Source organism: Aythya ferina (genome assembly GCF_964211825.1).
Source record: "Aythya ferina genome assembly, chromosome: 1".
NCBI classification, from domain to species: Eukaryota; Metazoa; Chordata; class Aves; order Anseriformes; family Anatidae; genus Aythya; species Aythya ferina.
The window spans coordinates 63,122,398-63,145,502 of NC_140296.1; the positions used below are offsets into that span (position 1 = coordinate 63,122,398).

The 23,105-nt window shown below is 43.5% G+C and overlaps 1 protein-coding gene across 10 annotated transcripts in view; it reads left to right on the forward strand.

The window, feature by feature from the left end:
* MCF2L (MCF.2 cell line derived transforming sequence like) overlaps window positions 1-23,105 on the forward strand; it is a 153,645-nt gene that overhangs the window by 22,699 nt on the left and 107,841 nt on the right. Inside the window, exon 1 of one of the 10 annotated variants that reach the window (XM_084532146.1) lies at window positions 4,814-4,937. The exons of 7 other annotated variants lie outside the window; for them this stretch is intronic. In XM_084532146.1, coding sequence (XP_084388272.1) covers window positions 4,859-4,937 — 79 coding nt within the window. In that variant the 5' untranslated portion in view covers window positions 4,814-4,858. Of the gene's footprint in view, window positions 1-4,813; window positions 4,938-14,023; window positions 14,048-23,105 lie in introns of those variants that run through there. 2 more of the 10 variants (XM_084532142.1, XM_084532150.1) reach the window with 2 other exon arrangements.

Genomic DNA, 23,105 nt, shown 5'->3' on the forward strand with positions numbered 1-23,105 from the left:
GTCAACAAAAATAAAAAGGTAGGGTCTTTCTTGGCATTGCCCTAACTAAAAGGCAACATGGTTCCTTGCCGTATCTGCTTTTAGAGGAGTGCAGCTGCTGGTACGTCGGGGTATTAGCTCCTCAGGTTGGAGGAGATGGAGAGCTGCTCCAGCTCTGTGCTAAGCATGGGTAGATGGGGGGTGTTACACCAAATAAATTCTTTCAAGCCCATTATATCTACGCTGGTAACTTAATCCAATGTGGAAAAAGAGGAGGATGAAGAAAATAACCGAATGGAGTGGTTGCTGGGAACCTTGGTGTACCAGAGAAAGAGATGTACAAATGATATTTCATTCATTTGCTCCCCAAAAGCAAGGGAGGCTAGGAAAAGAAAAAGAAAAAGAAAAAAAAAAAAAAGAGAGAGAGAGAGAAAAAAAAAAAAAAAAAAAAAAAAAAGAAAGACAGGACATAGCCCTGCTACACTAGGAAGTATTGAAGCTAGGAAGTATTGAAGCCTTTGATCTTATCAGTAGGTTTAAGTTCATTCATGCTGAAGAGCAAACTATAAAACTTTACAGGAGTGTGGGGAATGCTGCTCCATATATAAAACTGAAATACAGGATATGCAAGAAATGAATTATGGCAGAATTACCATGTAAGCTAAGTCTCATGAACTAATCTTGATGTTTTTTAAGGAGAGGCTAGATTGTGACAGATAAGGGAGAAAGAAAAGCATTTAGGGGCTGAAAATACTGGGAGGAAGATTGGGCTGAATGGGGAAGGGGCATCTGAATGGGGAGCAGGACGGGTGGCCCAGGGAGGTGGTGGAGTCACCGTCCCTGGGGGTGTTCAAGGAGAGGTTGGGCCTGGTGCTTGGGGACATGGCTTAGTGGGTGACACTGGTGGTAGGGGGGTAGTTGAAACAAACGATCTTGGAGGGCTTTTCCAACCCTAGTGATTCTGTGGTTCTGTTCTCTGTATGACACCTACTGTCTCTAAGGAAAATAAAATAAAGGATGATCTGACACTGGGAATGATAGGGATTCAGTAAATTCGTGCATTAGTAAACAGGGCATCATTTTGGCAGAGTACCTCTATTAAATGTTCCCGCACGTCTGAAGGCTTCTTTATTCCACGTTCCTGCATGAACCTGGCCCACGCTCTAGCTTTATGTGAATGCAGGAGTGTCAAGTTTTTAAGAGAAAACTTTCACTTTTTTTTTTTTTTTCCTTCCTGCATGTATTTGCAGGGCAATGACTTGTACGAAGCAAAGTTCTCTGTATTTCTTCAGATTGCGAATCTAGGAACAATTTTGTCCTTGTGGAAGAGCGAGGTGTTGCCAAAAACTGAATGCTGCCATCTCTGCTTATGAATCCCAGTTTCAAATCCCAGATGCTTTACATAATAAAGCCTAACTGGGCTGATTACCAAGAGAACTCAGTCATTCAGAAAAATAAAAGGGAAAAATCCCTGTGCTTCATGAAGGAAGAAGTGGTGCCAGAAAGAGGCTGAAATGTTAAAAATGCATTTTCTATTTGGATCCCCTCATATCGACCGTCCCGTTTCCTCTTTTCCCCCTCCTTTTATTTAAGGCGAGGGATCGGTATTGCTCTTGTGCCTCGGGTTTAGGTGGAAGTGCTTTGCAGGAGCTGCGAGGATCTGGGCTATGCCAGCCACGTTCAGTGGGGCTCGTCCTGCTCTGCCAGAGTCCGGCGTAGGTAAGTGGCTCACGACTGCAGCGATGTGGGTGCCCAAAGCTTTTGTGCTTCCACCTTCTGTGCCTCCATTTTTCATGGCACACGGTGTTGGGTGCAGGATGGGGTGCGGCTGCTTTGCTGGCTTGATGCTGAGCGCATGATACGGCTGGAAAGCAGCTTGGGATGTGTGTCGGAGGGGTTAGCTGGGTTCACGTAACCCTCCGTGTGCTCTTTGCAGCAAGTGGTGGGGTAGGGCCCATGCAAAGTGGTAGGGAGAAGAGGATACGTTTGAATTTCTTGTAGGTTGTGCTCTATAAATGGGGTTTCTTTCACTGCAGTTCCTATCAGGCTCTTAGAGAAACCAAGCTCCACTGGGTTAAAAAAGAAGCCCTCTTGTGGATCCGTCAGTCATTGATTCAAAAGCAAGAAATGGGGTTGCTTCAGGTGTTGGGTTTGCTGTGGGTGGAGAGGAATTACAGGTGGAGCAAAGCAGGGATTTATTTCTGTGGGAGCTTCAGCTATTCAACATATTCCGGAGTGAGCTGGGAATGGAAACAAAGCATAGCAAGGCGAAATTTGCAGACATAAGAAGTTCTTCAAAATAGAAGTCAATGCAGTTGGCGTATGCAAATTCAATTGGTGATGCTACGCGACCAGTAGGTGAAATGAATTGTACAAATCGTGCACACGGGACTGGAGAACGATATTCCCTGGGTTAGCTGTCACCCTCAGCGAGATATCCTGGCTCTTTGTGGGCAGTTCCCTGCAAACAGCAGCAGCTCAGCGGGCACTCGGTGCCGGGCAGAAAGGCAAACAGCACGCTGCGAGGCGCTGAGAGGGGAGCGGAGAACAACAAAATCTTTCTGTCAGTGTGTAAGCCATGCTGTGACGGCCTCTCGAGTACCGTGTCCTGCTTTGTTCCCTCTGTTGCTGTAGATTCGGGGTATGGAGAAGCGTGGCAAAGGCAGCCAGAGGTATGGAGTTGCTTTTGTACGAACAGGAGCTAATTAGTGCAGGAAATTTTCTGTCTGGAAATAAGGCGGTTGGAGGGCACATAATATCACCTACAGTGGAAGCCTGTATAGTCATGAATGGCTCGGGAAAGTGAATAGCTAGTGTTTATTTCCTGCTTTTTTTTTTTTTTTTCCTTTTTTTTTTCTTTTTTCCACTGCTTCACACAAAAGGCAAACTGGGGCACCCAGAAAAATTTCAGGAAGGTAGTTTAAAGCAAAGCAGTTTTTCACGTGGCACGTCATCAGATGTTGAAATTCATCGACAAATAAGATCAAAGCGGAGTTAACAGAGAAATCTCCAGGTATGTTACTGCAGCTATCTGTTGTTTATCAGGCAAAACTCATTATGTGATTACATGTTAAGAAGGCAGAACAAGGTTACTGAAGCTGGCTCCTCACAGCAGAGGGTGGTTGCTTTGGACGTGGCGCTCCATCCCACAGCCTTTGTTTCCAAATAAACCTCAAATCTCCATATACACCCATGGATTTGTGCCCTTTCTCTAGTGCCTTTGCTCTTAGTTGACCACAACCTGATAATCATGGTCTTGCTGTTCATCACTTTTTTTTTTTTTCCTTTGTAAAAATGCTCTCTCAGGTAGCAGTCAGATAAACACACCATTTTTTGGCTATTGTGTCCTTATAGATGGTGTATTTATGTAAGACTTTGTTGTGCAAAAGCTTGATTGAAGCTTTATTGTCATTTCTATTAATATACTTTAATCATACTTGGAGTGGCAATGATGTGGGACTTACTGTAAATGAATATCTAAACATGATATAAGTCATTTCTACGGACAGAGGAAGCCTGGATAGGTTGAGGTGTCCTTTCCAAAAACCACTTTAAGTGCATCCCCTCCTTAGGGTTATTGTTGAGAGTTACGAACAAGTCTTCATAGCCATCCACACGTTTTCCCAGAAGGGCCTGCTGCTTTTTGCCTGCTGTATATAATTTGTAGGAAAGAGCTTTTGTCACAAACAGCACAACTTTAATTTTAATTGTGCAGGAAAACAGCCTTTTTTCTTTTAGCCATAGATAACATTTGTTATTTGATGGCTAAAATGCAAGAGGACGTAGCTAAATCCAGTGGGTTGATTACAATGGTGGGAAAATTAAGCTGAACATCAACAAAATCACAATGATAATGAGCTTTAGTAGGCATTGAGATAATCTTGACCAAGGGAAGCGTTAAAAGCCTCGCTGGTTGAAATGTGCACAACAGCCTGTATAAAAGCATTGAAAATCAATCGCAAGGAGCACTACGGGGTCTCAGACTTCAGGATTTTCAATATCCCTAAAAGCTCTCTTTATCCCTAAAATACACCCCATAGAGCCAGTGGAAATGTATAGGCTCATGGGCTTGCTTTTCTTAGCTGACCTGTGTAGTTCTCTCATGTTTGCCCCATATGCCTTGCGGGCTCTACAGAACCAGAAGTGAAAACCCAAGGGGTTTAAGTGCCTCAGGTGGCACAAAAAAGCAGCACTTTTTCAGAAACGCAGTTACAGAGACCTCTGTGGCTCAGCATTTAAGCAGTCAAGCTCGCCTGAACAGTCCAGAAGATGGTTGCGATTAATTCAGCGTTCAAAGGAAACTCAGAGTCCTCGGCCCCCCAAAACAAGCCCTCCAAGCGGAGCGTGAAGGCGCTGTGCAGGCGGAACAGCCTTGACGTTGGCAGCCGGGAGCGCTTTTCCTCCACAGCAGCTTGCCTGCAGCAAGCCGACAAGAAGGTACCAAGGAGGCTGCTGCTCACGTAGGGATGAGGACAGGGCTTCGTGCGAGCCGTCACCACTTGCAGTTTCCTAACCGAGCAGCTGATGCAGCGCAGACCTTCCCAGCGCTTGCAGCGGGCTGGCAGCACCGAGCAAGCCAGCCTCTCAGCAATGCCTCGCATTAATCCCTCAGTCTGAGGGCTCGCTGCGGGCAAAACCCTACAAAGAGGAGGGGAGAGAAGTTTCAAGCGGTCCTGCTGGAAGCACCCACCTCACCCAGGGTGCAGCCTGCTGCCTCCTGTGCGCTGACGGGGAGCTGTGGGGAGTCATTGAAATGCAGGGCTGCGGAGCGCTGCTGTAGTGCTGCCTTGCCCTTTTTTTTTTTTTTTCTTCCCTTTCTCCTTCCTTCTTGAACCAGGGGGAACATGTTTGCTGTGGCTTCTTTTTGTTCCGTCAGAGAATGAGATGCTGGCTGCGAACTGAAGAAATGGCCCTGGAAGAACTGATGCAAAGATTAAATGCGGTTTCCCGGTGCACTGGTAGGAGGAGCTGCTGGTCTTAAATAATGTCTTGCCTTGATGCTGTTAGCGATTTTATAGGATTTGCGGAAAATCCTGGTAATCTGACTAGCATTCTGGGTGCATGTTCGCATTAATAGGAAGGAAAATGTTTTGTCGCGGGGTTAAACTTTTGTTTATTTTGACACTAATTAGCATTTCTAGTGCTTAGATATTCATGAGGCTAGCTTTAAAAGGTCCTCTGGAATAGTTTCGGGTAGCTGCTAGCCCAGTCAAATACTCTAAATGGGTCTCAATTCCTTTTTTCTCTGACTCAGCTGGAGCTAAGAAGTGGGGGGAATTACAGATTTGTCTAGTGAAACATGGAGCAATGAAAAGCCCAGCTAACTGTAAGGCACCACAGCCAGGCTTTTAGGTGGGTCTAGATTTTTTCACGAGAACGAAGAGTTGAATAGATTAATCACCATAAATTTAGGTTTCCATCTGAGTGGGTTAAAAATTGCAGCAGAGCTGCTAGAAAGTCTTTTTAGCTCTGTGAAAAGAGGATGGTGATTTCTGAGTGATTTTCTTGAAAATGTGAAGGTTTATGTGTTCAAAACCAGAGCTGAGCAGCAGTGTGCGATAAGGTGATCTGTGATTAGATCTGGGAGTTTTTTCCTGGCTATTGCTCATGCAGAAATGTAAACGTTTCAGAATAAAAAGTTACCTGGAAAGAGAAGAGATGTGGTTTTGGCATCCTTTGAAACTGCCTCTTTTGCCCTTTATTCGTAATCTGCTGACAGATGTCAGAAATCTTGCATCTTCTTGTCATCTGAAGCAAGCCGATGGCTTGCTTATACAAAGCGTTCAAGGTATCATTCTCTGCAGTATCAAAACTTGGAGTTTTTCTCCTCATTTCCCTGAGCCATTGTTTGCTGAGACTTTTTTTGGCTTTTTCAGCAATTTCCATGTGTTACAAAGAGATCATTAGCAAAATGGCTGATGCTGTAGTCCAGTGAAGAGAGAGATTAAATGACAAATGTGGACTGGACAGATTAGCTGCATCAGTGTTCCTGGGCAGGAGAAGCAGGTGTTTTATCTTCTTAGTAATATTTTTTGGGAGGAAAAGCAAAACTTGATCTGGCAAGAACAAGCATTAAATTACAAGTAACAGTTACTATGCACACTATTTTCTTTTTCCTTCTCTTTCTATGCACTTTTCCCCTAATAATCGTCCTGTGTTCCAAACATTTCCTTATTAAATGCTTGGATGTGTTTTTTTTTTTTTTTTATTTATTGCCTGTTTTGATTTTCTGAGCAGGTAAGTAAAAAGAAGGCCTGTCTATTTGCTGGGGCACACTGTCTTTTGCAGTTTATTTTAATAACTCGTGCAGTATTTTTTCACTCCCTTAACATCGTCGCTGTTGCTTTCCTGGGGTTAAGATAAATGCTTATAAGGTGTGACAGCCCTGGGCAGTGATACAGGAGCCCTTATTCCGGAGCTGAAGTGCAGTGAGCCGCCAGCATGGCCGGGGTCCCTGGCTTGCTGCTGGCAGCGCCCATCGCCGCCCTGTGCAAATGTAGGAGCGCCGTGACCTTCATGTGAGCCACCAGCGCTACCGAGTGCTATTTTCACACTTGCCAGCAGGCTCTGACTGTGGGCTGCTCTTCAGCTTGCTAAGCTTGTGTGTTTTTCCAAAAAAGCAGCTGTTATTTTTACTGCCAGTTTCGTGTTTGTGTGGTTTAGCTGGTTCTTATCCTCCCACTTTTCTCTCTCCCTCTCTAATCCCTGTGTGGGTATTCCCTAGCCAAAGGCACCTCTCATCTCCTTTCTACAGCCAGTGGATTTATTTATAGTTAGCTCGGTTTCAGTTTTCCTGTCTCTTTATTTCTTTGTTTGGTTTTGCTTTGCTTTGTTGTTGTTTCTTTCAGGTTCCTCGGCCTGTTTCTCTGGCGCTATCTCCTTTTCTTGCACTACGCGCTGTCCTTGGGTTAGTTGTCTGCTCTCTGGCTTCACAGCTGTCCTTCTGTTGACTCAGAAACCCTTTGTAAGCAGAGAGATTTCCTTCACAGCCCGTGATCATGTGCAGGTTTTATCCAAGCCCATTTTTCACTAGCTCATGAGCGATTGAAATGCAAAGGTTCCCCTCATCCCCCATAGCTCGACTATTCACCTTCAGGCACCAATGGATTTTCTCTTTTTTAGGGCTGCAGGACGAAACCTATTCCTCTTTCTCCACTTGTTTCTCTGAGCACTGCCCTGGGGAGGCAGGCTCCAATTCACCCCAGGTGGTTTTAGACATCTGAGGCAGGTCAGGCAGAAGAGGAGATCCCCTAAAGGCCGGGCATGGCGAAAGGCAAGAAGGGGGCAGTTCAGGAGGCAAGTCCCTCCAGCTTCTGAGGTGCCCGCATGTGTCCCTCAGCTGGGGGAGGCCTGGAGCAGCTCAGCTCCTAACCCTGGGTTAGGTATGTAAGTTAGGTGTGGTAAGTCTGGGTTGCAGCCCATAATCTTTTGCTGTTTGTGCCTTTTCACCACACCAGCCTCTGCCTCTGGCTCCTTGCCCCCTAGCAAGTCCTGCATGTTCATCTGTCTCTCAGCAGGAGTCCTCCTGCTCCAGCTCTGCCCAAACTCTGATTCAGTCACATTCCCAGCCCCCTGGTAATGCTCCTTGCCCCTTCATGGCCGTGTGGGCCTCTCACAGAATCCCACAGTGCCTTTCTTGGCAACATTTTACAAATCTGGACAGCTTTCAGTCAGCTTTTCCTGACTATTTCTCAGTTTGCTCACCTTCACCTTACCCTCCAAAGCCAAATTTGGCCATAGGTCTTGCTTTTCTTCCTCCTGTGTTAAGTTAGACTCTATCCCACATATCTCTGTTTAAGGGCAGCCCTTCCCCTCCAGTGAGCCCATGCTTTGGAGAACCAGCCCTAGGCCTCTGGTCACCCCATGAACGGTTTCTTTCCACCTTGGAGAGGTGCCATTGTCACAGCTCCCATCTGTTTCCTCTCCTTCAACAACACTGGAGCGCTCTGCAAAAAGAAGAAACATCTGCACATCACGGAAGATAAATATATATTTTCCTTAGGAAATATGCGTGCAGTGCTAGTGTTTTAAGTGCAGGTAGCATGGCTTAGACATGTCAGCTTCGGTCAGCTGCCAGTAGCTCCGGATTTTCTGTCATACCCACAGCTGGGGCCAAAATTTTATGCTTCATCTCCCTGGATTTCTCTTCTTTTGAGTTTTGAAGGCAGGCTCAAAATGTCTTGAAAAATTACAAGGAGATGTAGGAGGAGAGGACTGGCACACCACCTTGCTGAAGGAAAACATGCCCAGCATCATTGGAAAGAGTTGGCTTGTGCAGGGAGCGATGGAGCATCCTCAGGCACACTAAAGGGGTGTTTCAAAGGTATGGGCAGCTGAAAGGACTGTGGCAGAGCACTTGGGTTTATTTGGCAGCCGGACAGATCTGAGTCTGAGGAGCATCACATTACCTTTTGGCAGCTTCATCAGCTTTCTGCGTGGCTGCTGAGGTCCAGCTGAGAGCCCCGAGATCTGCAGCATCTGCTGCACCCAGGTGACATTTGGTGGCAGCAGGTGTGCCTCTGCCTGGTGCGAGCTTGCTGGCCTTCGTTTCGCCTCTCCTGCCCCTCACGTTGGGTTTTGGCATGAAAGATGCCTCAGTTTCCCAGGCCAGAGGGTGTAGAGCAGGCATCCGATCGTGGTATTTCCAATTTCAAGACTAAAGGTGGGAGCTTCAGTTTCTATATTCTGGTCTAAATCAAAATCTTTATTTTACCCTGAAACAGCCAGAGCAGTGGAGCTGTTGGGAGTAAGAGTCAGAGCTGGCAGCAGTCTTCTGCTTCATTAAACAGAGCTGCCTTCGGGTAATCTGAAGAAAAATGTTTTGATCAGCATTAAGGTTGAGTAAGTTTTATTTTGTAGCCAAATTAGTGTAGCTTAAAAATTACATCTCCAAAAGAGATAGTCAATAGGATATTTTTCTTTTTTAACATACAACAAAAATTAAAAAATGCTTACTTGACTTTACATCCATGTGGACTCTTGAGGGCTGTTTGTCAACAATGATGACTTCTCTTTTCATGTTATTTACCCTAGTCTTTTGCTCATTTAAAGTGCAGTGACTGAATTATAGCAGGAAAACTGAAATCTGAACCATAGAACCACAGAACCAGTAGGGTTGGAAGAGCCCTCCGAGATCACCTGGTCCAACCACCCCCCTGCCACCAATGTCACTCACCAAATCACGTCCCCAGGCACCAGGCCCAACCTCTCCTTGAACACCCCCAGGGACGGTGACTCCACCACCTCCCTGGGCAACCCGTCCCAGTGCCTGGCTGCTCTTCCTGAGCAGAAATGGCTCCTCATTGCCAACCTGAACCTCCCCTGGTGCAACTTGAGGCCATTCCCTCTTGTCCTAGTAACAGCACTACAGTGCTCACAACATTATCAGCCAGTGTATCAAAGAAAATGCTTTTATTCTCAGAAATGCATGACTAAAGCTACCTGACAGTTTTCTGTATTCAACAGTGAAAGTAGGAAAACTTTCAACAGACAGAGATCAGGGGCAATTTTGCATTAAACATTAAAACATTAAACATTAAATGTTGGCACACGTGGAGTAGCTCTTCAGAGGCTTGCAGGACGTGTTACTGTCAGTCTCCTGTTCAGCATACGGATTTCTGGCATGCAGAGCTGGGAAAGCCCTGCCTGGATTTCTGTATTCTGTGATACTGGAGAAGAAAAAAACCTGTTACTTTGATGTGTTTTTATGATCCTGGTGACTCAGAGTACCTTCTTGGCACAACAGCCTGGCACAGCCGCCTACCACGCGTCCAACATGAGAGAGCCAAGCCAAGAGATTACCTCATGCATATCAAATAACGAGGAATTTCTACAGAAAATGAGCAGTAGCGCAGGGAAGAGGTGCGATACGTAACAAGGCTGCATTGTTTTCAAGGTAGTGTTTGTCCTAAGCTGACGTGTAGAGCAAAGCCCAGGAGCAGGAGGTGTTTGATCAGTCTCCTTTTCCCTGAATGAAACACGTCAAGTGAGCTGCGGAAGAGACTTGCAGTTGTGTTGTTTCTGCATCAGACCGACGGCTTCTTAAGATTTTCAGGTATCTGAACCAGGGCTGGAAGTTTCAGCCTGCTGTTCCCTAATGCCTGGCAAAGCCACTTTAATTTTGTTTCTTTGTTTCTCTTGTCTTGTTCTATTAAATATCAGCCAGATATGCTTTCATTTCAGACAGAAGGAGTGTGATCTTGGATGCTTTTACAGGGATCAGTTACTTGCTTGTCTCTTGGTAAGCCTGCAATAGCATGAGAGCTATTTTGACCTCACTTTAAGTTCTCCAGCTATCCATGCTGCATAGCTCAAGCCATTTAACTTTGTCCCACGGAAGCCAGAACTGGCTGAGATTTTCAGCATGAGAGGAAGCTGAAATGGGGAAGCCTTGTGCTAGCTATCCCCAAACATTTGTAGCTTCACATCAAGGCTGAGCATGTTCAGGCTTTGGAGAAGCTGGTGTGAAGGGGTGTCAGGCAGTGAAGCTGCTTTGAAAACGCAATGGTAGGCTGAGTGTGGTGCTCAGGTTGTGACAAGCTGATAGAGCACAGTGCAGCCTGATACCAGCTGGTTCTGTGGATGTAGGTGTGTGATGCTCTCTGGCAGCAGTCTGACTTCTTAAAATCAATAATTGGGGCAAATGAGTACTTGTTCAGAACAGCCACACCGTGGGGCTGTGACTTCAGGGTCATAAAATTCATCCCCCATTATTACTGGGGGCTTTTGCTAAGCACCAGGCTTCTTAAAAGTCTCTCTGCCTTCAGCACATTGTGTAGCAGGTGGGAAACGTGCAGCTGGAAGTCGCTGTCCTGATGCTTTTGTAGTTCTCAATTCTTGTTGAACCAGAGATGTATCTTCCTTTTCTTTCAACTCCTGCCTGTAAGCAGGTGAACTTGAAGGGAGGGTGGCTTTCCGTACGAAACAATAGGATAACTGATATAAAGAGAAAATCACGAGAATGCAGTGCACGTAGCTGATTTTAAAAACAACTCTTCAGGCTACAACCTTTGCTATTAAAAACATCCGATGGTAAATTACAGCCATTGTGTAAACAGCCCTGCGTCTGGCTTCTGGGCTGGGCACAGCGCTTTGCTTTGGTGGTGTCTTGTCCTGGGCTGCTGGTTGTTGTTCTGTCTTACCTGTGTGGCTTACCCTGTGAGTCCAGGCTACCTCGTGTCACATGCCTGTGCTTTATCAGCTGCTTTTCCCATCCAGCCTCCAATCCAGCTTTGGCCAGTGCTGTACACTAACCGTGCCAGTGTGTTGTGTGGCTCATTTTGTTTCCTTTCTCAGTATTTGCCTTGCACATGTTAACTGCAGGCACGATGCCTCCTGTAGCAGCTGCGTTGGAAAAGCCACGTCTGCATTTCCTAAGGCTCCATGTGCTGCTGCATGGTGTATCAATAACTGCATTGATGAGCACCTATTCCCCTTTTCTCTATATTTTCAACTTCCATATTTACTGCAGTGAAGGATGAGACAGTCATTTGGTGAGTTCACCTGGAAAGAGGAAAACTAGGAGCTGGTTTGTCCAAGTCCCTGCCTGCTTCTGAGAAGAGCCTAAGCTCAGCTAGATGTGTTCTGTGGGCCAGGGCAAAACTTACCCCTTTTATCTCATCTCTAGCACATAACATGTACTTCTCTCTCTGGACAACAGGTAATTTTTCTGCCGAGTTGTGTTTTCAGCTTCCAGCCAAGTCTGTGACTTGCCTGCTCTTACCCAACTGGTTGAACAAAGGAAGTTTGAAACTTTCTTTGTTTACAGTTTTGCTGTTCTGACGCTGATTTTATTCACACATTGAACATACAAAATAAAAGCTCTCACACCAGCATTCAATGAAACACACAAAGTAAAGAAAAAAAAACACACTTGTATTTTAAGAGAGGGATTTTCCCAGCTTTGCTTGAGGACTGTGGAAGAGTGGAAGAATTGAAGAGAACGAACAGGGAGGAAGATGGGTTCAGGAAGCAAAACAGATGTGTTTGGTTGTGCAGCCTGGATGAAAATAGAGAGCTGGCAGAAACGAGGTGACATAAAAAGATTTTTTGGATATTGTGCTCATAGATAAGCATTTAGTAGGGCATGAGGCTGGGGGCCCTCTGCTACAATATGTCTGAACACAATAGCTGTATGTTTAACAGTTCTGATGGAATATGACCTACATTCACAGAATCACAACAGTGATGAAAATTCATCATCGTTACTTAATTCATGCTTGAGTAGATGCCAGGCTCTAATTATGAGGCAGTTCCAGTCTGCTCAATACCCAGACATTTGCTGTGACCCTGGCACAGCTGCTTTTGTCGAGGATGGAGTCAAAAATTCCCTTTCTGAGCTCTCTGCAAAGACTCCTGAAGCTGCAAGTGACCTGTGGGATACACTTTGGAGCTCTGATATTAAAGATTTGAAGGTAAAGAAAGGCAAAGAGTGTCCAAGTGCATTGCAGAGAGCTGGAGGAAGCCATTGAAGTTGTTTATGGTGGCTGAAATGGCGTCAGCAGCTTGCAGAAAAAATTGGTCATTTCCACATCAGCCAAATCACTTGTGAAGTAGTTTATGAAGGTAAGAAACAAAAATAAACCTACAGATAGCATTCTGAGCTTTCTAATTGCATACTTTCTTAATTTTCCTCTGCTGAGCCTCTTCAGTGTTTCTTTCCCCCAGCTTATGCTGCTCTTTTTGGTTCACTTTCAAGCCCAGTGCAGTCTGCTGCTGACTTCAGTGGCATCGTTTTTGCACATTAAGTTCCTCTGAAAATAGTGTACCCAAATTGCTCTGAGAGTACACAGCCCAGCGTGGGAGAGGGTTATTAATAGAAACAGCTTCTCTCTGTTGTACGAAGGCAGAAGATGAGTTATTTCAGTGCGGCAGGTGGAGGTGGTTTTTTACAGCAATTGTTTACATTTTTGAACACCTAGCAGGGAATTAAAAAGGTCTGGTAAAAGCTGCATGGCACAGAGGGCTGCCATACATTTCGTATCAGCAGAGTGAAGGCATGCTTAAATATTGTGTTGTTGATTTTGTATGATATGCTTAGCAGTCTAATTTACAGCAGCACTAACAATTCCCAATCAGCCTTCAGAAAATCAGGAGCCAACTTTTCTGCACCCTACCACCTGCCTTTTAAAACACGGATACCAAAAAATGTCTCTGGAGTTTATATGCCATTATTTTAAAACATCTTCATCCCCAATGGTTCTTTCAGAGCAATGATCTAGGACTGAATTCAACAAAGACCCTGTCTGATATTTATGTTATGCTGCAAGGAAGTCTTCTCAGAGCTGGTGAGAAATGGCAAGATTTAAATTTTTGTCCCCTGAGGAGGCCAAGAGTTGAGAGAGATCCAAAAGTAGTCTGAAGGGAAACACAGGTATTTGAGATAGTCTCAAAGAGTGTTTGCCAAGGCAGGAAGGAACCTGGGTGTTGCTGTTTGGCACTTGCACCATAAAGAAGTCCTTCCTGTTCCCACATCTTCCTTCCCCATCAAGCAGCTCCTGACCGTTTGCACGTGGTCACTGCTTCAGCTGCTGCATCGCCGGCCACTGCCTGGTGTCCCTCCTGGCTGGGAAGCACACCGCCACCTCCTGTGACCTGCAGCCTTGCCAGTTTGACAGCCAGCATGCAAGAGATCTCATCCTTTGAAAATCATGGTTGCATTCTTGAAATACTTAGAATCATAAAATAGTTTGGGTTGGAAGGGACCTTAAAATACTGGAAAAGGAACTTCGTTTGAACTACTCGTGCCTTTACAAAGGGATATTTTGAGGGTCAACACCAGTTTCTTAAAGCGTGCTGCTACTAACACATCAGGCAATGAATTAGTAAGTTATTAAGCTATGAACAAATGAACCTGTGTTTGTTTTAAAGGCCGGTCATCTGCTCTGTTCTATTTTCGGTGCTGGGTATCGCTCCGCAGCGCCTGCCGAGCCCTCCGCAGATGAGCCACGCTGCACTTGGCAGCTCCCTGCCTCCAGTAACTCGTTATCTGTGCGAGACAGCAGCAAAGGGAACATCAGACAAGCGTGCTGGAATTGGCGAGGGAGGAACATTCCCAGCGGGAAATAAGGTCAGGCACGTTGCTGCACCAGGGCTGCACTCTACCTTCGCAGCCCTGGAGCAGTTTTTCTCGCTGCACCTGCTCTCGCCGGGGGGAGAAACACGAGGTGTGGGCACCTCGGAGGGGCTGGGCCCCTGCTTGCTGGGTTTGGCAACCTGGTGTGGCTCCCGACCACTTCATTGGTTTGTCTCTGACAGATGATCGATGGTGAGCCAACAAACCTGCAGTTTCTCCAAGCGAAAGTTTCTAACGTTGAGCATTGGTTTGATTGCTGGTAATAAACCACCTTATCGCCACCTGATAAATTAAGCCCATTAAAAAAAAAAAAAAAAAAAGTTGAAACAAGCATTTTTAATGCTTTTTCATTTCTCAAGTTTTCATTTTTTTAAGCTTTCATTTTTATTGAAGCTTTCTGAAAGCAATTGCACATCTTTTGCCCTAGCTGTGCCTTTGGTATATGGATTAGAAAGTTATTCTTACCAGAGTTTTAGCCGTGTTTGTATCAGAAGGCAGTTTTCTTCTAAAGCTGTCAGTAAAAAGCAAAAAAACAAATCTCAATGAATTATTTTTTTTAAAACTAGAGTTGATTCTAATATTTTTATCACCAAAAAAAGCAAAATTTCACCTGACTGCTAAGAATGTCTATTGGAAATCAATTTTATTTCTTTTTGCCACAAAGGATTAAGTGTAGCAAAAGCATAATTTTCTCTTAAAAACAATTTTGCTGAAAATTTGTGATTAGCACTGTTTACTGAAACAGTACTGCTGAAGCAGTGGAGACTTTAATATTCATACTTGTGTCTGGAAATATAATGAGTATTTTATTTCTAGATGCCATAATCAGAATTATGTAAGCCTGAGAGAAGCATTAACTTCTTTTACTGCAAAGATAAAACAAAGTATGTCTGAATAACCCAATTATTATCTAAAACTGTCTTTCATTTCTAAAAACAGATATAAGACATTAGACTTTGCTGGAAAAACAAATTGTGATTCTGAACGCAGCTGATGAAGACAGCATAATAAATTATGGAAAAAACTAATTTATTGGCTTATAAAACTGTGTGTCATAGGATGCATGACTGAAAAGCAAAATACACTTGGGGAAGTAATGTAGTTGCTTGCATGCTGAAATAATTTCTCAGTAGTGTCCACTTTAAAAGCCATTCAGCAGCTGTAGGGAAGATTATCCCCTATAGAGAACCAGTTCCCTTTTGTAGAGACTGTGTGCATTTTTCCGCTTGTTCTCATATAGTTTGTACTAGTATTATCTGTCTCTCAATTACCTAGGTAATAATTGGATACAGTTTTTATAAGTGTCAGTGTGATATCATCCTTTATTATGAGTGTATTTGGAAAATGACTGCCTCGTTTGGCTCTGTGCAGACAACATTTGCTCATTTGGAAGTCTCGGCCTTATGACCCTTTTGCACTTGCTGTGAAATCCTGCCCAGCCTTTCCCAGACGGAGTGGCAGAGGTGGGTTGAGAGCTCTTATCTGCAGCTTCCAAAGCACTGGCAAATACTCTGGCTGGGACTGAGGTTTTTGTGAAGATGATTTCTGTGCCACACGTGCTCCCACATGGCTGTGGCAATGGTGATTTTGGGCCTGCCTACCATGCTACTGCTCTGCAGCTCAGCCAGCCAATGTGTGGTGCAACTCCTTGTCTTTGCAGCTGTCTCCTCTAATTTGTGTTTCTGGTGTTGCTGCATCATCAGCAACATCTCTTTCACTCATCTGGGTTAACCTCAAAGCTTAAATGGGTGTTCTGTGGTAGAACTTTATGGCTGTTGGTTTGGTGGCTTGTGAAGCAGAGAGATGCTTCTTGATCCATTTGTCATACATAGGACTGAGGGTACTCGATTTCCACAGAGGTCTGTGTGGATCCTGTGCCCATTAAACCCAGTTGCTGGACTGAGACTCTATCAGGGCTTAAGTTAATTAATTTTGACCTCATTTATTATTTTAGGGTTGATTTCAGTGAGTGTTATATCAGGTTCTTAGTCTTGATGTCTCATGAATTAGAAACATGGCATTTCTGCTCATCCTTTCCCCTTTAGATGAAGACTTCTGCATTTTAAGATCTAATATCTTAAAATGTTAACACTGTTTTACAAAAAAACAGTGTTTTACAAAAAAAAAAAAAAATCAGCTTCATTGCTGTAAAAGGTAGTCATAACTCCATTTTCCATGGCACCGCTTATCCAAACTGTCTTGCAAAGTTCTTTGTACCTCTTAGAAAAATACAAGATATCTTATATGTCAAACTATTTTTCAGCAGGCTTTGAAGAGGAAAAAAATGCAGACATAGAAATAATAGGGACATTCAAATTGCTAGTATGTATGAACTAAGATTTGACTTGGTTAAGTACCAGGTTTTTAACTCGTAAGGTGAACAAATAGGATGCAGGTGCAGCCAGTGGTTGATTTATATCCTGTATTTCCCTGTGCATCTTCATTCTTGCCTGACAATCTGAATGGAGTTTTGCATGACTTTGTGCTACATCTGAAGAAATAAATCTGTGATAGGATGGTGATCTGGAATGACAGAAGCCTGAAAGGCTAATGTAGGGGTTGTGTCTAAAAGGGTTATTTTTAGCGTGAGATTTTTAAGTTACTTTAGTGAGCCATTAAATTTCTCCTCCTTCCTGGTTCAGTCATTATTATCAGTTGTAATTTACAGTTTTTCCATTGGTAATCCAAAATATAGTGGGAGAAAAAAGATCTGAAAAGCATTACTGCTTAAACTAGAGACAAAGTGTGTGTTGTGTAAGTAATCAGTCTTTCATATCTGTAAGTAATCAATCTCAATAATAAGAAGAAGCGTAAGTAATTTATTGACTTTTTCTGTGGGGACATCTTCCTTCAGCTTTTTCCAAGCCAACTGGTAGGAGCTATGAATATTTATCCTGTTCTCATCCAGGAAAGCCCAATTACATGGCAGCTCTGTGCTGAATGAGTAGCCTTCATAAGAAATGTGCTTGTTCTGTTCTTTTTTTTTTTTTTTTTCCCCATTCAGAACCCTATACCCATAATAAATATCTTGCAGGCTAAATTATTTATCTTAAATGTTAACTGAGGGCATTTTGGTTGTTGACTGGTTATTAATTTTTATTATTTATTTACAATACTCGCATAGTTGATGTGAGAAGCACATGTTTTTGTACGTCTTACTTTGTAAATGCTGTCAGTTCTTGGTGTGGTGCAGTCTGGTGAGAATAGATTCAAGCTCTCAGGTTTATTCTTTCAACTGAAAAAGTGCCTTAAATCATGTATTTGATTTAAATACATAACACGCACCCCGAAAAGCAAGGACAGTACGTCTAGGTTTGCATGCCTGCCAGATGACTTATGTTTCCTCCCCCAGGGCCTTGTACTTTTTTGCTCTGTGGGCCATAAATCATCACCTACAAAATCATGTAAAATGAGGTAACACACCACTGCGCTGTGTTTTAGCACACTTGATTACAATTTATGTCCCTGGACAGCCAATACTTTTAATGTCAACATAAGCTGTAATTAGGTCGCTTCTTATCATAACATCATGTTTACACAACAACACGGTTGTTTCCCCAGCCTTACTGTATCACATTTCTTCCCTTCCACCAGCCTCCTTCTTGTCTCACCTCTCCCTAAAAGATTTCTCTTTTTGCTCTATATATTCTGGCATCTCAGTCAGCCACCCGTGCCCTCGTGCCACAGTCTCACTGACCATCCTTCCCCAGGCTGATGGGCTGGTACCCACCGTGTGCTTCCAGCCTCTTTTATTCTGCAGGGCATCCTTCTGCCGCCAGATCCTACCAGGGGCAGTTTTCCAGGGGCTTGCTTCAGGGAAAGGAGTGAGCTCCCGGCCATATTCATCATTTCGGAGGAGCTTCATCAAGCCCCAAGGATGGAGGTTCCTTTGCCCTGTCCTGTTGCTGTTGTTAAAGCAGAAGTTATGGGTTTAATACATGGGTTTTATCCATGTTATGGATAGAAAACTGTCTTTGGGGCGGTGGAGCTTGTATTGGGTGTTCAAAGTGGTTCCTGCTGAACGTGAAATCAATGAAAAGCCATAGAAAGCCAGCGGGTGGAAGGACGTTAACAGTGTAAGAGGCGTGACTGTCAGGACATGGAGGAAGTGAATCCTACATCTTTATTGCTATAAAGGATTGCATCGCTCGGTGCCCGACAATAAAGACTACTTTCCGAGGTACTCGGTTAGAGGGGGCCCCTTCAGAAATGAAAGGAGATCTTGTTCAGCCAATCCTTTAATGACTATGTCTGTCTGTGGGCATCTGGGGGGAGGAGGGGGTCAGATAGCCAGATGAATTTTAACAGAGGGTCTTTGTGTAAAATATATGGACATTTAAAAAATCATGAAAAAATGTAAAGTTGCAGGGCAAAAAGTATTGCACTATTTTGTTCTGTATCGTGGTTACTTTGTAGTAAATACTCTGAGGATGGTACTTCAAATCTTTGTTTTTTTTTTTTAATTTTTAAGTCTATTTCTGGTTAAATTGTATTCGAAAGAGGTAGTTCAGCTGAGTGTGTAGGAAGATAAATAGATTTCAAATGGCTGGATTATGGGGAATTATGTTCCCTGTACTTGTTGTCATGTGTAGAGATTATTCAGAGTCATAAAGTACTCAAATTCATCAATTTAAATATTAATTCTTGGTTCTTTATTTCTTGAACACCGAAACAAGGAGACATAAGCCTTCATTTGAGGAAACTGAATGGAGTTGGTAGTTTGGAGAACGAGAGGGTTTGGAGTCTGTTCATCGTGTGGTAGCACTATCCACCCATTACGAACAAATTGATAATTTGCTGTATCAGTCAGTGATAACCTAATGAGCTGCCACTGAGCGGGATTTAATTGCCTTTTGCGAAAGATGCTGCCAGTACAAAGGTAGAGCCTCGTTCCTTCACTAGCAGCCAGAAACTGTTTTACTGGGCAAATACTGAACTTCGTGCAGACTTTAGATCTACCTTAAATACATTTGCTGTAGCTCATTTTAGTGTCTGAAAAATTAACATGAATTTGAAGACCACTTTTCTGTCTTTTGTTGCTCATAGTTTTTGTGCTTTCTAACAACTGATAAATATATAATGTATCTACCATTTCTCTGCCTATGTGTCTGAACAACTTGTGAATAATTTAATGCTTTACTTTACCACTTTGCCTTTTCACATAACTCTAAAATGAGGAAGATAAGATTCTGCTAAATTATTAATTCAATGGGAAATTGGAACAAGTTATATATATTAAGCACTGAAAATTGTTCTCTTTTTCTCTGGGGAGAGCACAAGCAGTGAATGCAGCTGGCTGACAACAAGGGAGCTAAATAATCAAGGTGATGATAGAATAATTTGGATTGGAAAGGACTTCAGGAGGTCATCTAGTCCAACTGCCTCCTCAAAGCAGATCTGCTTATCACGGGCTTGTCCTGCTGAGACTTGAGCACCTTTGAGGGTGGAGATGATGCTCCAGGAGTCTCCTCAATCCTCTGGTACATGGGCCACACACATGGGACCTGTTGCCTGGCTGGCTGCTAGCATTTGGTGGCAGTGGTACACATATTCCTGCTGGTTCAAATCTTTTCACCAAAGTTTTCACACATTGGTTTTAAATGTTTGAAGAGAATTAAATGGTTCAGAGAATTGTTGTAAGTATCCAGGACAGCAGCAAAGTCCAGCTGCAAAGCAGGGTGTGCCACAAGTGGAGTTTGATGCAAAAAATCTTGTACGGTATAATTCACTGTTTAATAAAGTGTTATATATATTATAGTTAAACCTGTATTCTGCCAAGTTTCTGCAGTTGATGGCATCCTTTTTTCCTGCTATAACTTTGATTTGATGTGGATTTATTTGGATTGATGAGCTGCTGCGAAGTTCTAAAATGTTTGGTTATTGTGGATCCTTAACATGAACTGCAGCATCTGTGCCTTTTCTGTTTCATTTTCCTACCTGCTTCTGACTCCCAGGATATATCTGGGAATCCCATGTGTTCTTCTGATGGGGAAGGTCAGTATGCATGATGTTTTTCAGATGTGCTGCCTGTATTTAAGGGTACAAGATAAAGGATATCCCATGCAGATCTGTGCATTACTAATAGAGAAGCCCAGTGCTAGTGGCATCTACACATCACAGATCTGATCAAAGATTTCTCCTGCAACCCAGTCTCTGATTTATGTTTGATTGCATAATGAAAGGACTGCTTCCTGAGACACCTGTGTCCCTGGGTTTGGACTTACACTGCTGATTGTTTAACACCCTGCTAACTGTTTCCTACACAGTCAAGTGAAACACCTGAGTTTGGAGGGGATGCACGTGTGGGGAATGTGTGAAGGGACTAAAATACACACAGTTTAATTGCAGAGGGACAGCATGGCAGATGGAATGGTGAGAGAAGGATCAAAATTGTCCCCTGGAAGCGATGCGAGCGTTCTGGAGCAGATCACACTCCTCGAAGATCTCAACTGCTTCATCTCTGAAACCACATCCCCAATACCAGTCTATTAGCAAAAGCATTCTTCCTTTCTCTTCCTGAGTAGCTGCACTTACAGCTTTTGGTTGTCTTCCTTAGACAAGCTAGGATTGATCAAGTCAGTTGAGGATGAAGAATGAAACAACAAGGTAATGGTTGTAGCTGTCACACTTTAGCTGTTGGAAACACATCCTTGATGAAAAGCAGAGAATGCCTGGGTAATATTTCTTCTGTATGGGAGCAAACCAAACCTGCTGACACAGCACTACCTTTACCTGACAAGTTTGAAGCATCATATAGATTGTCTGGAAAAAAAACCTCTGAATCCAAATATGACAAATAAGACCAAAATCTGGGAGGGAGGAAGAGGATGTTGACTGGAATTGACCTTTGGTTATACAGCTCTACAACTATGGGAATTCCTGTGGTGTACCCTTTGTAGGCCTTACTCATGTGAGAGAAAATGCAGGAAAATATTTTTGCTCTAATGCAAGCTATGATTTTTTTTTAATGTCCTGACTTTTTCTTTATCCTTAGCGTCAATGTTATTTCCCTCAGTGTTTTCATGCAGTGAAGCCATGTCAGGAGGAGCCGTGATTTCATCAGTGCCCATTTCTGCGTAACGTATTTAATTTACCCAATCTTCCATGTCTTTCAACAGATTTTGGTGTAATCATATATTTGGGGACTGTAACTTCAACAATACATTTGCCCATTGTGCCTTTGGATGGGTTCTAAGTGTGTAGCCATAAATAGTAATCAGTAGTACTATTTTATTAAATTATGTCAGGTTTTCAGCTGAAGAACCCTAAAGATAGAGGGACAGATTGCAAGAAGAAATTACTACTCACTTGAGGAAATAAAGATGATAAATCTTCCCAACCTGCAAATCACTAGGTATTTATGATTTCGGCAGCTTTCCACATGCCACAAATTGTGCTGGAGTTATTGGCTTCTTTAACCCAGAGCCACATCACGTGTCACCGCCCTGCTTGTCCTACCTGGAACATTTCTGTGTGTGATTCAGACTGCTGCTACAGAAATACACATGCCAACACAAAGGAAGCAAGGGGAAGAAGACCCTGAGAGCAGGATTCTCCCCTTGGCAGCAGCACGGAGCTAGGCCCAACAAAGTGCCTGTGTGACTGTGGCTGTATTCAGTCAGTGCTTGCAGATAACATGCTATAGATGGAATGTGCTTCTCATTCTTCCGAAGAATTACAGCCACAGTAACTGCATATCATACAGCATTTGTTTTACGTTTTCAGAAGGAAATTGTCTGTTGGTTCTTAGTTGTCAAAGAGCTTTTCATTCTTAAACTTAATCGTAGACTTGTCCTAGGGATTGGTAGTTCCAGATGGTCTAAAAACCCTTGGTCGCTCCCTTACTCTGTGTTTAGATCTGTTTGCTTCAATGTCTTTAATTGTGACTATATAATTAAAACGTCCATTAGAACTGGCCAGCTGATGAGGCCAGAATGAGGAAAACTGACTCTGAACTGGCTAAAACTTGGACTGTGTTTAGTAAACTGGCAGCCGTCCCACCAGTAACTCCCTTCATCCCAGTTCAATTAAATTTCTTTATCTGTACATTGGGAAAATCCAATTTAGCTGGAATCCTACATGAGTGATCATCAAAATAAGCAGTTAATGAATTCTTTGTGTTCATTAATATTATGAAAATCTCCTTCTTTCTCCAAGCACTTGTGTGATACATCACTTTTGCATCCCCATGGCACTTCAGAAAGTTGCAGAAGAAACCCCCCTGTGCTGCATCACAACAGTGTCTGGAGAAAAATGGCATTAATTCTTACTGCCTCGGGATTTTTATAGCATATCTGAAACATCTCTAAAAGGTATTATGTCTAGCTGCATGCCAGCCTTGTGGAGTATTAATAGCAGTGTTTCTTTTGTGCCAAGTGGATTACTGCCATATAAATTTGTAATCAGTGTAACGGTGCATGCAGAAGAATTTCAAAGCAGCTACTCAACTGAAAACTCTTTCACTTTATTAATTAACCGTTCATGAAGAGACTAAAAAGGGAGGATTGTGAAACGTGGAAAAGAATTAAAGTCTTACAGGGAAGAGGTGAGAACCGAGTGCAGGATCACTTGGGTCTGAAACGCATGGCAGCAGCAAACACTTTTGAGAAGGAAACCACAGTAGCAGAGACAGTAAGCTCAAAGGGTGCTTCTGGCCTGTGGTGCTATGGCAAGATGATGTCAGCTGCTTGTGTAGGTGCACAGTATTCGTTTTTTACTGCATGCATTTGATTATTGAGATCTATCCTCTTTATTATACTCTTTAATGTCTTTACTGATGATTTGGATGAGGGAATTGAGTGCACCCTTAGTAAGTTTGCAGATGACACCAAGCTGGGGGAAGTGTTGATCTGCCAGAGGGTAGGAAGGCCCTGCAGAGGGATCTGGACAGGATGGGTCAATGGGCAGAGGCCAGTGGGATGATGTTGGGGCAGAATGGCTGGAAAGCTGTGCAGAGGAAAAGGATCTGGGGGTGTTGGTCAATGCTCACCTCAACATGAGCTGACAGTGTGCCCAGGTGTCCAAGAAGGCCAACAACATCCTGGCTTGTATC